General features: G+C 41.3%; 1 protein-coding gene across 19 annotated transcripts in view; it reads left to right on the top strand.

Annotated features, from left to right (window-relative positions):
* RBFOX2 (RNA binding fox-1 homolog 2) overlaps positions 1-15,947 on the top strand; it is a 256,306-nt gene that overhangs the window by 78,293 nt on the left and 162,066 nt on the right. For all 19 annotated transcript variants that reach the window (XM_070411030.1, XM_070411032.1, XM_070411026.1 and 16 more), the window contains exon 2: positions 7,200-7,250. In XM_070411030.1, the coding sequence (XP_070267131.1) occupies positions 7,200-7,250 (51 nt within the window). The remainder of the gene's footprint in view (positions 1-7,199; positions 7,251-15,947) is intronic.

The following is a 15,947-nucleotide window of genomic DNA, read 5'->3' as shown; positions in this document are numbered from 1 at the left end:
CTGACCCGGAATCAAACCCGCTGCCTTTTGGTGTATGGGACTGAACCTCCTGGCCAGGGCCATTTTATTTTTGAGCATTCTCTGTGGTTAGGCAGAGTCAGTTTCTAACTCTTTCAGTCTTACTAGGCCAATAGGTCTTGCTTATAGGCACATAACTGCTAAAGGCTTTCTTTCCTCTTTAGAGTTTAACATATCTGATTTATATCCCGTCTGCTCGGTTAGCTTGTCTTGTGATTCCATCTTTGCTTTAAATGTCAGTTATTATTTTTACACCGATTAAAAAAATCAGGTGTGCATGTCTTTAGACAATCCTGGAATGTTTTTTCACTATTTGTCTTGAAGCAGCAGGAGTACTGGGTGTAGAGTTAAGACCTAAGTTTGATGACAGCTCAACCACTGTTTGTCCTTGCGCAGATCACTTAATCTTCCTGAAATTTAGTTTTGTCACCTGTAAAATGAGGGTTATCAAATCTATTTTTTTGCGTTGTGAGGATTAAATAAGATGACGTGAAGGTGTTGTTGTAAGTTTTTTAAAACATGAAACACCAGTAGTTGTGATTTTTTTTTTGTACACAAGGAATACATGAATTTTACATTTTGTAAAATTGAAACAATTCAGATAAAGTATGCCCTCTCAACCTTCCACAGATCTTATTCTTCTCCCTAAGGTAACCACTATTAGAAGTTACAAGTTTGTTGTATATCCTTCTATGTCTTTATGCATTTATTTACTTCTTTATATGTATGTAGAAATGCCTCTTTTTGTATTGTAATTAAAAAAATAAATGTTTTGCTATAATTAAATATGACTTAGATGTTCATAGAGATTTTACCTTTTTAAAAACTTGTACAGAGGATGTTGAAATAGTAATTGATACTATTTTCCTACAATTAATGGAGACTTGAGGTTCTTTCTAGTTTTTCATTGTTACAAACTATTGAAAATTTTTGCACATGCTTTTTTGAGCATATGTGCAAGTGATTCTTTAGATAGAAATCAAAGATGTGAAATTATAGGAAAATATATGCACTAATATTTTGATAATTATTGTCACTGCTTTCCAAAACAGTGGTCCCAATATACTTAAGTTCCTACTGTTAGATGTGAAGATATCTATATACTCTTCTTGACAATTTGTATATTATTTTCACCAATCTCATGAGTAAAAAGTATCTCAAATCTAAAAGAACATTTATAGGAGCATTGTTTGTGAGTGCAAACACAAAGACCTGAAACAATTTAAATGTATATTAACAAGAAAATAAGATAAATAGTGACATGTTCATAAACCAGAATACTAAACAGTAGTCAAAATTAGTGAAATTGATCTTTAGTGTTGAATAAAAAAAGGAAATTGCTAAATAATACATAAAATAGGATCCGTTTTTATAAACTTCAAAGACATCCAAAGTTAATGTATTTTGAAGGGAGAGATAGATGCATGATAAAGTAAAAAAGAAAAGCAAGCCTTTGTCATTAAGCATAGGCCACTCTCAGAGAGTCAGGAAATGAGGGCTGGAGACTTCCAAATGGCCTATTGGAGAGATGGAGACATAGAAGAGTACTGCTTTACGAAGGCAAGTGGAGTAAATCCATTTCCTCTGGTACATCTCCGTGCTATCTTATCTGTCCTTGCTATTAAAGTTTTGACAATACTGGCTTGTAGGAATGTGATTTTTTTTTTCCTTATAAGAAATTTTGTGCATTGTTGATCCTAAAAATATGGTTTAAACATGCATCTTCTCTGGGAGTGACGAATTTCTGTTAATTATGCTTTTGGATGTTTTTGATTACTTAATTATATAATTCATTTTTCAGACAATCTTGAAATACTCACTATAAAAGAATAATGTGGAATGGTTATTAGAGAAGAGAACTTGATAAAATGGAAAGAGCAGGGGCTTTGGAGTCCAACAGACCTGGGTTGAAAGTTTACTTTTCCACTTAATAGCTATACTTTATCATCTCCTCTTTGCAACTTTTTCCTTCCTGAAAACAATATCTGATCAGTTGCTTAGTATCTAGTGTTATCATCATCGTTGTTAAAATCTGTAGGGAATGGTGTTAAAACACATTTGTAGAATTAAGAACAAACAAGGTGCTTGTAGATTTCAAAAGGAGCCCTGTTCTTTGGTTTCAGTCTAAGCTATCTGTGTCTCCCCTGTAAAAGTTTGTGTGATAATAGCCAACATTGCCTGTAATTATTATTTTTAAATAGATTCATTGACATAATTCACAGGCCATAAATCATGCCCTTATAAGGTATTTTTAGGGTGTTTTTTTTTAGTGGTTTGGTGGATTTTAGTATATAATTATAGTGTTGTGCATCCATTACCACTATCTAACGCCAGAATATTTTCCTTTCCAAAAATAAACTTAATACCCATCAGCAATCACTCCCCATTCCTCCCCTTTAGCTTCTGGAATGACTAGTTTACTTTCTTTCTCCATGGATTTGCCCATTCTGGATATTTCATATAAATGGAATTATACAATTCGTAGCCATTTTTTCTCATTGTGTTTTTTTTTCACTTAACGTTGATGTTTGCAAGATTCACCCATGTTGTATCAGTACTGCATTCCTGTTTATTGCTGAACTAGAGGCCCAGTGCACTATATTATATACTTGAACGTTGCTAAGAAAGGAGATCTTAGATGTTCTCACACACACAAAAATTTTTATTATTATATGGCATAATGCAGGTATTAGCTAAGGCCGTGGTGGTAATCACTTTACAATATATAAGTGTATCAAATGAACACATTGTAAACCTTACATTTACATGATGTTATACATCAACAATAACCCGATAAAGCTGGGGATGGAGGAAGACACCACCAAGTGAAAAGAAAACCCACAGAATGAGAGAAAATATTTGTAAATCATATATCTGATAAGGGACTTGTATTCAGAATATAGTATAAAGAACTCTTACACCTCAACTACAAAAAGACAACCCAAATTTTAAAATGAGCAAAGGGTTTCAACAGGAAGCTCTCCAAAAAAAATATACAAATGGTGAATAAGGACATGAAAAGAAGCTCAATAGCATTAGTCATTAGGGAAATGCAAATCACACCCACACAGTGAGATAACAGTTCACACCCACTAGGATGGCTATGATAAAAAAAAGTTGGCCAATAACAAGTATTGGAAAGGATATGGAGAAATTGGAATCTCATACATTGCTGGTGGGAATGTAAAATGGTACAGACACTTTGGAAACAGTTTGATAGCCCCTGAAAATGTTAAAACAGAGTTACCATATGACCCAGCAATTCTACACCTAGGTATAAGCAAGAAAATGAAACTGTATGTCCACCCAAAACCTTGTACACAAATGTTCACAGCAGCATTATTTCATAACTAGAGGCCCGGTGCACAAAAATTTGTGCACTGGGGGGGGGGGGGGGGGGGGGAGAGAGGGGGTCCCTCAGCCCGGCCTGTGCCCTCTCGCAGTCTGGGACCCCTCAGGAGATAACGACCTGCTGGCTTAGGCCTGCTCCCGGGTGGCAGAGGGCAGGCCCAATCCCTAGGTGCAGCGCCTGGTCGGGCTCAGAGCAGGGCCGATTGGGGAGTTGGGGCACCGCCCCCTGTCATGCACAGAGCAGGGCGGATGGGGAGGTTGCGATGCCACCCCTAGTCACGTTCAGGGTAGGGCCGATTGGGGGGTTGGGGCACTGCCCCGTCACACTCAAGGCAGGGTCGATGGGGAGGTTGCGGCGCCATCCCCTGTCACGCACAGAGCAGGGCCGATCAGGGGGTTGGGGCGCTGCCCCCTGTCACACACAGAGCAGGGACCATCAGGGGTTTGGGGAGCTCCCCCCTGTCACGCACAGAGCAGGGCCGATCAGGGGGTTGAGGAGCTCCCCCCTGTCACGCACAGAGTAGGGCCAATAGGGGAGTTGGGGCACCACTCCCTGTCACACACAGAGCAGGGTCCGTGGGGGGGGGGGGAGTTGGGGCGCCACACCCTGTCACACACAGAGCAGGGCCGATCAGGGGGTTGGGGTGCCACCACTGTCACACTCAGGGTAGGGCCGATGGGGAGGTATGGCTCTACCCCGTCTCACATAGAGCAGGGCCCGTGAGGGGGGGTTGGGATGCCGCCCTCTATCACCCACAGAGCAGGGCCGATCAGGGTGTTGGGGCGCTGCCCCCTGTCACACACAAAGCTGCAGGGAAATCAGGGGGTTTGGGCACTGCCCCCTGTCACGCTGATCCCGGCACCGGGAGGCCTCGAGGCTCCGTTGATCCCGCCCAGCAGGGTCACAGATCCGGGTCCCAGACCGCAGACAGCCTTGCCTGCTGCCGCCTGCCTTCAGTATGCAAATTAGCCGCCATCTTGTTGCTTCAGGGTGGGGGTCCCCACTGGGGTGCCTGGCCAGTCTGGGTGAGGGGCTGAGGGCCCTTTTCAGGCTGGCGGGCGACTGGAGCTCCAAACCTTTCCTTTTTTTCTTTTTTTTTTATTCTGGCATTTATTTACCTTCTATGGCTGTCACTGGAGCTGAGAGCCGGCTTTCTCTCTGAGGCTCGGCTGAAAGCAGGTTTCTGGCCTTTGTTTTCTGTATTCGAAACAATGTTGCGACTCCAGCTCTGAGATCCCAGCTGACTGGCAGGAGGTTTCTGGGCTTTTGTTTATCTTCTATAAATGTTACTATGTTTCCAACTGAAGCTCAGAGGCCGGCGGGGAACGTTGGAGTCCTCTGTCACTGAAGGAAGCAAGCCTCCCTGTTCGCATCAGCTGCCTGGCTGCCGGCCGCCATCTTGGCTGACAGTTAATTTGCATATACTCACTGATTAGCCAATGAAAAGGGTAGCGGTCGTACGCTAATTACCATGTTTCTCTTTTATTAGTGTAGATAGCCAAAAAGTAGAAATAATCCAAATGTCCATGAGTTGATAATGGACAACGTGGTATATATCCATAATTGAATATTATCCTATACAATAAAAGGCTAATATGCAAATTGTCCCTTAGACTGGGAGGTCAACTGGGAGTTTGACCAGGGGCGGGGCCAGCTGGCCAGCTGCCTGTGGCCTCTCCCTCTGGCTGGACCCGCCTTCGATCAGGGTCGTCGTCCCCCCCCCCACTCTGTTTGGGGGCGGGGCTGGCCCACCAACCGCCCTCGGCCCCTCCCCCTGGCCGGCCTGGCCTGATTGGCCCACTATTCTGTACATTAGATTCTCAGAACTGGTAGTGCCCTTTGAAGAACAAAAGTTTTAAAATTTTGGTTAAGTCCAATTTATCTATTTTTTCCTTTATTTCTGTTTTTGGTGTCCTATTGAAGAAACTATCACCTAATCAAAGACCATGAAGATTTACCCCTGTGTTTCTTTTAAGAGTTCTGTGGCTTTAAGTCTATGATGTATTTTGAGTTAATTTTGTATATGGTCTGAGATAGAGTACCAACTTCATTCTTTTACATGTGAATATTCAGTTGTTCCAGCACCATTTGTTGAAAGGATACTTTGTCCTCCATTGATTTTTTTTTTTTTTTTTTGGCACCCTTTCAAAAATCATTTATTTTAACTAAAGGTTTATTTTGGGACTTTCAGTTGTGTTTCATTGGTCTGTATGTCTGTCCTTATGCCAGTATTACACTACCTTGATTACTGAACTTTGCAGTAAACTTTGAAATCAGAAAGTATGAGTCCTTCGAACTTTGTTCTTCTTTCTCAAGATTGTTTTGGCGTCGGTGCTTTTTTAAGACAGTTACCTTTTTGTGTGTTTTCTCTGGAGAGACTTAATTTATAAATGTCCAGATAAAGATTTAGTAATAAAAAAAGAGCGCTAGATTATCTATGATTGAATTAGTGACTAAATGCCTAAATAATTTCTGGTTATTGAACTCCATTTATTTATTTACACATTATTTTGGGTATTCATCATGTGTTAGACACTGCTAAATTGTATGAAAAGCATGATGAACAAGACATGGGATCTGCATGTGAGCTTAAGTTGAATCCTAGCTTTCATGTTTTTGAAAGGAGTGTGGACTTTGATTATAAACGCTATCGATATAAATAAAGCAGATGTACCAATAGGTAGAAAGTTTACACTCTTTTTATGAAAGCCCTATCAATGAAAATTATTCTTGTTATTCTGTTAGTAGGAATGAAAGTACAAATGGGTGGAAGAGGATGAGGGTCTTTCAGGTAGCTGTGTTGATCACTTAGAAGAAAAAGTTACAAAAGCATCATATGCCCTTATTTACACCTTTGTGTGCATGTATATTTCCTCCCATTTAAAAGTACCCTTTTAGGCAAGGGACTTGGTTTTTTGTTGTTGTTGTTTTTTTTTTTTCTATCTTTCTTACTCTGAGCCATCTAACAGTATTTTGAAAATATTAGGTATTCAATATATGTTGACATAATGGTTGAATGGGTCCAGTAAGCCACAAATAAGTGCTCATATTGTATGATCTTAAACTAAGTTAGGGTTTGTGTAGCTTTTATTAGCTATCATTCTTGCCCTCAAGGATCTAGATTTAATGATTACTGTGAATATGAGACACTGATTATGATACATCTTTACAAAAGTAAGATTTGAATCATAAGTAATATGAAAAGTAAAGTGTATAAGTAAACTAAACAAATTTTAACTAGTATACATGTTAGGAGCTACTGGAGTCCACAAGATGATATAGGGTGGTAGAGGAAGTCTGGAACAGAGATGGAATTTCATCTAGGTTTAAAAGAGATTAATAGAAGGAGGGGCTAAAACTGTTCGGGGCTAGAGGTAGTTCTCAGTAGAGGTAGTACTGTCGCCTTTCCAACCAGAGACTTTTGGAAATGTGTGGATATTTTGGCTTGTCCTGGTGTTCAGGACTGCTACTGGCTTTAGTGGTTAGGGGCCACTAAATGCTAATTTTTAAATGCTAAAGTCCCACAGTGTGAAGTTAGGAATGGTTTGGCCCCAAATCCCGGTAGCTCCCTGGTTGATATATACTGGGAAGGAAATAGATTTAGCTGTACAAGAGGGAAAATAGTGTTTGTAAGCAAATAATGGTTTTCTTGTGTGTTGGATTTTGTGGAAGCTGAACTGGGAAATGTTTGTAGTTAGCTAGTGTGGAATATAGCAACAGAACACCTTAGGGTCTGGTGCAGGGATTTATATTTGATCAGTTTGGATGATTTTGATTATTCTTAACATTTTCTTTTTCTTATAGTTTTCCTTTCTTTTCTTTCTTTTAGAACGAGCCTCTGACCCCAGGTTATCATGGATTCCCAGCACGGGACAGCCAGGTTGGTATTTGCTATTCATAACTCAGATGATGTGTGTGTGTGTGTGTGTGTGTGTGTATGTGTGTGTGTCTGTGTGTGTAATTAAGGATGCTATGATAGCTAGCATGTCCTGAAATTATTTATTTTGGAGAGTGATATGGTTAATTTCAGCAATAAATTTATACTTAGAGATATAAATAAAATATACAGGGTGGGGCAAAAAGTAGGTTTATATTTGTGAATATTCAAAATAGTTTAATCCTGTATTATTGATTATTGTACTATTTTCCATATGACCAACTGTAAACCTACTTTTGACCTACCCTGTATTTCTTAATCCTAAAAGTATTGTAATCACCTTATTGAAATTATGGATTTTATAGGGGAAAAATCACTCAAGTGCAATTGTAATTGCTTTTATTTTTCTTCTCCAGGCTATATAATAATTTTAAACCAGGTTTTCTTGGTGCCTCATAATTCTAAATGCTGGGTTTGTCTCTTTATTCTCTGTCACTTAGCTCCTGCTTGCACACATTTTTTTAGTCCTGCAATAATCTGCAACAAGAAAATTCCATTCTCCTCCCCGGGGGAATTCAGCCGTATGGTTTTAATCAGGGAAGGCTTGCTTGAGAGAGGGAAGTTTCTGCTGTCTGTCTTTGTTAGATAGGGAGGACGACTGGAAAGAGCTCAGGCCCTATTGTGGGCTACAGCAAAACTGCATCCTAGGCGACATCCTCTGTATGGTTTAGGTGAGTGTATAAAATGCCTTCCCTGCCCTTTGCTATTTGAAGCTTTGAGCAGATGAGGCTGGAGCAGAGTTAAGGCAGAAGAATGGGTAAGGCTGCTTCAGACAGATGGTGTGGCTTAAGACACCTAGCCTTTGAAATTTAGCTCCTTGACATTCTTTTTAAAAAAATTTTTATTTATTTAGTAGAGGCCCCGTGCACAAATTCATGCATGGGTGGAGTCCCTCGGCCTGGCAGGCAATCGAGGCCTATAGGGGGGCGGGCCGGCCAGGGGGAGGGACCCCAGGAGGTTGGCCAGCCAGCTCCCCCCATCAGGGACTATTGGGGGGTGGGCGGCGGCGGCTGGCAGGGGGAGGGGCTGCGGGAACGCACTGTCTACCAGGAGGCAACTCCTGCATTGAGCATCTGCCCCCTGGTGGTCAGTGCACGTCATAGCGACTGGTCGACAGGTTGTTCCAGTTGTTTGGTCATAACAGTTGCTTAGGCTTTTATATATATACTAGAGGCCCGGTGCACAAAAATTTGTGCACTCGGGGAGGAGGGGGGGTTCCTCAGCCCGGCCTGTGCCCTCTCGCAGTCTGGGATCCCTCAGGGGATGACCACCTGCTGGCTTAGGCCCGCTCCCCTGGGGGATTGGGCCTAAGATGGCAATCAGACATCCCTCTGGGGGATGTCCACTTGCCAGTGGGGAGCAGGCCTAAACTGCAGTCGGACAGCCTTAGCACTGCTGAGGAGGCAGGAGAGGCTCCCACCACCACCGCTGTACTGGCAGCCATCAGCCTGGCTTGTGGCTGAGCAGAGCTCCTCCCATGTGAGAGCGCCCTGACCACCAGAGGGCAGCTCCTGCATTGAGTGTCTGCCCCCTGGTGGTCAGTGTGTGTCATAGTGACCAGTTATTCCCAGTCTTTCTGCTGTTAGCGTCAGTTTGCATATGACCCTTTTATTATATAGGATAGAGGCCTGGTGCACGGGTGGGGGCCGGCTAGTTTGCCCTGAAGGGTGTCCCGGATCAGGGTGGGGGTCCCGCTTGGGTGCCTGGCCAACCTGAATGAGGGAATGATGGCTGTTTGCAGCTGGTCACACCCCCTTCAGGGTGGGGGTCCCCACTGGGGTGCCTGGCCAGTCTGGGTGAGGGGCTGAGGGTCGTTTTCAGGCTGGCGGGCGACTGAAGCTCCCAACCTCTCCTTTTTTTCTTTTTTTTTTTATTCTGGGATTTATTTACCTTCTATGGCTGTCACTGGAGCTGAGAGCTGGCTTTAGCTCTGAGGCTCGGCTTCAGCTCTGAGACCTTGGCTGCTGAAAGCTGGTATCTGGGCTTTGTTTAGCTTCTATAATTGAAACACTGTTGCAACTCCAGCTCTGAGGCCTGGCTGGCTGAAAGCAGGTTTCTGGGGATTGTTTAGCTTCTATAATTGCAACATAGTTGCTTAGAATGCAGCTCAGAGCTGGGCGGCGGCAGGTGGGGAACCTTGGCTTCCTCCATCACTGGAGCAAGCAAGCCTCCTGTTCGCTTCAGCTGCCTGGCTGCCGGCCACCATCTTGGTTGGCAGTTAATTTGCATATCGCCCTGATTAGCCAATGGGAAGCGTGTCGGAGGTACCATTAATTACCATTTTTGTCTGTTATTAGATAGGATATATAAAAGAGAAAGAGAAATTGATTGATTTGTTGTTCTACTTATGCATTCATTGGTTGATTCTTGTATGTGTCCTGACCAAGGATCGAACCCACAAACAACCTTGGTGTATTGGGATGATGCTCTAACCAACTGAGCTACCTGGCCAGGGCAGGATATTGACATTCTTCGGGAGATTTGAAAAGGGCAGCTCCTAGAAGTATCTTTGAATGCTTATCTATCATTCCTTATAGATTTTTTTTTTTTTAAAGTGCCACCATTTTTAGGCTTGTCCAAGGGATATGTGTCATCAGAATGCTAACCCAAAGTTGACACAGTTCCCCTTTCCAGAAATTAATTGAACCTTATCAAAGCCCCTGAAGCTGATTTTAAAAACTAGGATGGCCCCATAATCAGTAGTCACCTCTGGGGGGAGGGGCTTCTAGATTTGAGAGTATTTGCCCAGTTCTTACACTTTTGGTGCTGGGTTGTCATCACACCGGCCCTAGGGAGAATTGGAGAACAAGGGAGAGATAAAGTGTTGCTCACCTCTGTGTTTATCTCCCTGTGGGATCATTACCATTGGAATTGTCTCTGTGGAAGTTTTCGGTGAAAGATAGGATCATTTACCCCAAATATAACGAGTATAGAGGGGTTTTTCCCCTTTCTTTTTAGTTTGGGTTTGCTCTAGAGCTGCTGTAAGCTTTAAAATATATGCCCTTTGATAGTAGTTCTATATAATGTTCATATATTCAGAAAAATATTATTGTCTGAAAATCTAGCCCTCAAGAGTCTGTTGAGTAGGTCTAAGATTGGGCTTCGTCATTCAGATATATAGCAATTCCTATAGGTGATTCTGTTAAGCAATCAAGGTCTGTGGGCTGCTTTAAAGGAGGGATATTTTCTATTTCTGTGCTTTTCACCTGTGACTCTTAAAGTATAAGGGGTCACGGGAAGTCTCTTAATCTAATCTTGCATACTGATGCATGTATTTAATTATTTATAAAGTGTTTCTTGTTTTGCATACAAGCTGATTTTAAATATAGGAAGATAAAACTAATTGAAGTGTGAAGTATGGGAATAGACTGAGTTTAAAAGACTCTTAAAGGGAACTGTATAATGCTCTGTTCTTCCTGTGGCATTACTGATCAATAAGGAATCAAGCAAAAGGAATGAAGAGGAATTTGTTAAAGCATAAAAAGTAGAGGCTTTGCTTGGAGCTACTCATTTTTCTCTTCTTTTGCAGCAGGGGCCACCTCTGTAACCTGTGCATTCATTACTTACACTATTTCTACGATAGGCCTATGCAGACCCTTTGCCATGTTTAAAGCGACTCATTTACTTTGAGGCACATTCTGATGGTGACAGGTTTATTTTAGTTTATTTTCCTGGCATTAATTTGTTCTCTGGCCAAATCTTTGAATTTGAGATCTTAGAGTAGTGTGAATAAGCAAATATTGAATAGCTGCTTGTTTTATTTGATGAATACAGAATCCAAATGAGTACTGCTAATTAATGCGCCTAACCATATAAACTCTCACTTTGTGCTCTGAGATTTGGGAAGCATTTATCAGCGTGAAACACTGGTCACTGAGCAGCCTGAGCTGGGCAGAGACTGAACTTGTGATCTTTACATCTCCCCAGAGTGGTTTGGCTGAGCAAATCCAGGAGCTGGGGAGTGGGGTGGAGGTGAATTTTAATTGTGTCATCATTTGCATTCTTTAATTCTCTTGCTGTTCCTTTCTAAGTAGATAGGAGCCATCCCCAGGCAGGCTTTTTATCAGCATCTACTGGTGATTTTAAAAGAGATAAAAATTACAGTTTTCTGATTGGTGCAGAGCACTTTCATCATTATTTTCTCATCCTCACAACCACCTTTTGAAGTAAATAAAACAAATATTACCTTTGGAAAGATAAGGAAACTGAGGCACACAGAGATTAAAGTGATTTATTCAAGGTAACCATGCAAGTTAGTAGCTGAATAAGAACTAAAATTTGTCTTCTGTTTGTAGAGGGCCCCTTCCTCTGTACTGGGAATTATTGACTTACCCAAGGAAAAATCTAGTCATGTGTGTGTGTGTGCCCTCTCACCCAGTGTTACCACTTGGGGGCTTCTTAGACCCTTTGAAGCTCAACCTTAGGTCTAGGAGTGTATGGCCCGTGGTTAAAGATTATTACAACCAAGTTCGTTAGCACGAAGTAGACTAACATTTCACTGTTTTAATGACCCTTTTCATCCTATTTTGAAGTCCCTGGCAACACACTTGAATTAAAACCTGTGAAGGAAAAGAGAGGAAAAAGACACACCACCTTGTAGAGGTTTTGCTTTTTTATTCAAGGTCACCTTGGTCTTCTTTCCCAATGAATTAACAAGCTTTATGGGTTGGCAGTCCATTGCTTTTATGAAGCACTCCAAGCACTTTACTGTGCATGCTAATGTGATCTCTTTATGGAAGTGGAGGAGACAAACATTGTTCCAGATTTACTGAGGTGAAAACCAGCTCAGAAGGCTGAGTGTTTTATCTGAGGCTCTGCAGGATTTTAGGTTGGTACAAAGTAATGGTTTAGATTCCTCACTGGCGGTTTCTTTGTGATTTATGTGTATATGCATGTGCTTACGTGAGTTCTCAAGTGTTGACTAAGGCTGGAATATTTTGTGGGTTTGTAATATGTTTTAAATGAGGGAGTATTTGGGTGCATTACCTCCAGAGTTTTTATATAGGAGGGGTTTAGGAGCAGCAATCTGACTAGGCTTAGTTCTGCGTAGCAAGCTTACTGTTTTTGCTAACTTTGTTTATTTGTGATGGCTTTCAGGGGCTCCTGGAACATACAATGGGAATCCTAAGGCCAACCCCTTGCCACCTCTTGGTGCTACAGCTTTATACCTGATATAATTAGGGTGACCTTTTAATTTATCATTCAAGTTGGGGCACTTTTGAGAGTGAAAAGGGATGCTAATGTTGAATGAATCCTAGGCAATCCTGGTTGAATGGGATGTATGGTCACTCTAGTTATAAATAAAGAAATATAGTGAACTTTTAAGTATAGTAATCAGGATGTGGAGTCAGGGCACAGTGCCTAACACTGTGTGGGAATGGAATTTTGGCATTTACATTTGAGGTAAGAGGTGATTACACAGACTCTTGGTTGGGTTCAGGTGTTGAGTCAGCTATGGGAATGGGAATATTAGTAAATTATAAAAACTAATGTTTGTAAAAGCACTTTACAATGAATAATATGATCTTCACAATAGCTCTGCCAAGTGGATTGGGCTTTTTTTACCCAGATTTTATAGATAAGAAAACCAAAGCAGAGATTTTTAAGTGAACTTCTCAATGTCACATAGATAGTAAGTGGAAGAATTGGACTTGAATCTCAGATTTTCAGCCTCCATCTATATATATAAAAGCCTAAGTGACCATCCCACTGTCCGACCAGTAGCTATGTTGCGTAGTGACCAGTAGGGGATAGATGCTCTGACCGGTAGCTGTGATGCACACTGAGCACCAGGGGGCAGATGCTCAACGCAGGAGCTGCCAAGCTGTGGTGACTTGGCAGCTGTGGTTCTTGGGTGACCGGAACCAGACAGGAGGGAGCCTGATTCTGGGTGCGTCACCTGAGAATCGCCCTCGCAATCTGGGACCCCTCAGGGGATGTTGGAGAGCTGGTTTCGGCCTGATCCCTGCAGGCCAGGCTAGAGACCCCACGAATCTGTACACCGGGCCTCTAGTGTCTTATATTTTCCTTTTATGTTCTTCTGTCAGTGTTCTCTCTTTGAATTGGGGATGTTCTCTTGCTAGTCTGTCAAGATAAGATATTATGGAATCTTTGGAGAATGTGGCAGCCTGAAAAGTCTTCATATGACCTAGTGGTCCCTTGAATAACTTATTTCTGTCAAGTTTTCTTTCTTATTTGTTAGAATATCTTATGGTCCACAATTTATCTTTTTGTATTTTAAATATAAAGAAATAAATTAATGTCATGGTGTCAAGCCTTTGTCTGATTTTTTTAAAATGCCAAGTCACTTTTCCCCCTTCAGTTTTCTAAAATCCTGTTGAAATCCACAGTATGGACATGTTCAGATGAGTCACAGAAACAAAGTGGGGATGTCAAAGCACATGTTTTTTAGGTTGACAGATGCAACTGAAACATTATTAGATAATTAAATTCAGCCCTAACTGGTTTGGCTCAGTGGATAGAGCGTCGGCCTGAGGACTGAAGGGTCCCAGGTTCGATTCCAGTCAAGGGCATGTGCCTTGGTTGCGGGCACATCCCCAGTAGGGGGCGTGCAGGAGGCAGCTGATCAATGTTTCTCTCTCATCAATGTTTCTAACTCTCTATCCCTCTCCCTTCCTCTCTGTAAAAAAACAACAGAAAAATTTTTAGTTCTTTTGATTAGGAGCTGTAGACAATGTCAAATGCATTTTATTTCATGCTCATTTGTTTTGGTGGCAAAGAAATGATGGCTACTTTTCTTCCCTTGGGGAGAGTTAGAATGGAAGATGCAATGAGGATATTCAATACCACTTGTAAGCAGTACCTTTTATATCGTGATCCATTGTGCACACACACACATCTGTGCGAATATAACTTAGCATTAGTCTTACTAAGTAATACTTACTCTTATTAAGTTCTAAGCGCTGTGATAGTTTTCATTCCATTAAAAAAATTATTGATATGACCAACAAATGATTGGCTAGATTTCCTTCCTGGACCCACTAATAAATTGCAGTGTGTAGTTTTGCAAACAAAATTCTTATAATTGTTGTCCTTAAAAATGTAGCCTTTCCCTATTTCCTATACCTTCACCCCAGCCCTAAGTAACTGCTAATCTTTCTGTCTCTGTGGATTTGCCTATTCTGGATATTTCATATAAATGGAATCATACAATATCTGGTCTTTTGTGACTGGCTTCTTTCATTTGGCATAGTGTTTTCAAGGTTCATCATACACTAGCATGAGTCAGTACTCTCCTGTTTGGGGGGGCAGAATAGTATCCATCATATAGGTTGGTATAGGAGCATTCTTAGGGGAACCTACTGCCTACCTCTGTAACTCTGACTCCTACAGTTCTTACAATTGGCTTCAGCCTCATTGGCCATTCTTTTCATTCTTGAACTCATCAAGCTTGATCCTAGCTTCAGGCCTGTGGAATCACTGTCTCCTCCACCTTCAGACCTGCATTGATCTTCACCCAGATCCTTACCTCCTTGTTCAGGTCACAGGTACAAAGTTGGCTCCTGAGAGAAGCCTTCTCTGACTGTACCAACCTAAAGTTGTCCACATACATAACTGACAGTTCAGTGTTATCTTCTTCACATTTCTAATCATTATCTGAGGTTATCTACTGCAGGTACTTTATTGTCTGTCTCTCCAACTAAAATAGAAGTTCTGTGCAAGCTGTGACTTTGATTAGAGAGGAGCCTGGTGTGTAGGGGAAGATCAATAAATGTTTGTTGAATGAATAAGTGAATATTGCCCTCAATTTAATGCTAAGCCTTTAAAGGTTTTAAGCAGGGAAGTGACACGATCTATTTTACATTTTTAAAAACAACATTCTGGTTGCTGTGAAGAATGAATTTTAGAAGGACCCCCCCTCCCCCCATGCAGCCTAGATTGTCTAGGCAATAAATTTATCATTTGCTGTGTTAAATATTGATTCCAGCTAGAACTTATTTGTTGAAAGACATTTTTTTTCACCCCCTTCTCCCATGTGGAGATTGGATTAAAATGACTGGTTCAGAAGCAAAATGTTTCACACCCCTTTTTGTATCTCATAATGTACTGTATAATAATTTTCTTATTGGTCCCCTATATTCATTGTACTTATTCAGTGATTTTATTAACTAAAAATATTTCTGCTTTGCTTTTTAATTACAGAAAGTATGAAATCACTTTCTTTTCTTCTACTAGTTTGTCTAGAACCCCACTTTCAGTTTTCATGCAAGGTTATATTTGAGGTTGCTTCTCTCCAGTATCTGACATCAGTGGTTGAGGTCCTTCTGTGGTGTTGCCTTACGCCCTCTAGTGGATGAAGGCCTGGTTGATATATCTAGTGTTCCCCGGGCGCTTTTCTCTCAGGCTTAAGATTGCCTTCTGCAGATAGTTTATAAGCTTTTCCCTCCTGGGAAAGGCCATTTTATTTCTTCTGCTGCTTGCTTCTGTGTATTTAAATAATATGCTTATTTTGCTATTTCTTGATTTTTCAATTTTAGACACCACTCTACCCTTTGGTGTCCTGTTGTTAAAGACCAGAAATTAAGTTTTACAAACACTCTCTCCTTTCAAATAAGGCCATTTTTGGGGGGTTAAATTTGGGATTCATTATTGATTTATGATTGCATAATAATTATATTA

This window comes from Myotis yumanensis, unplaced genomic scaffold (assembly GCF_028538775.1).
Source record: "Myotis yumanensis isolate MYYU_CA2020_CCGP unplaced genomic scaffold, mMyoYum1.0.hap1 SCAF_3, whole genome shotgun sequence".
Lineage (NCBI taxonomy): Eukaryota > Metazoa > Chordata > Mammalia > Chiroptera > Vespertilionidae > Myotis > Myotis yumanensis.
This window is presented reverse-complemented; position numbering and strand designations above follow the sequence as displayed.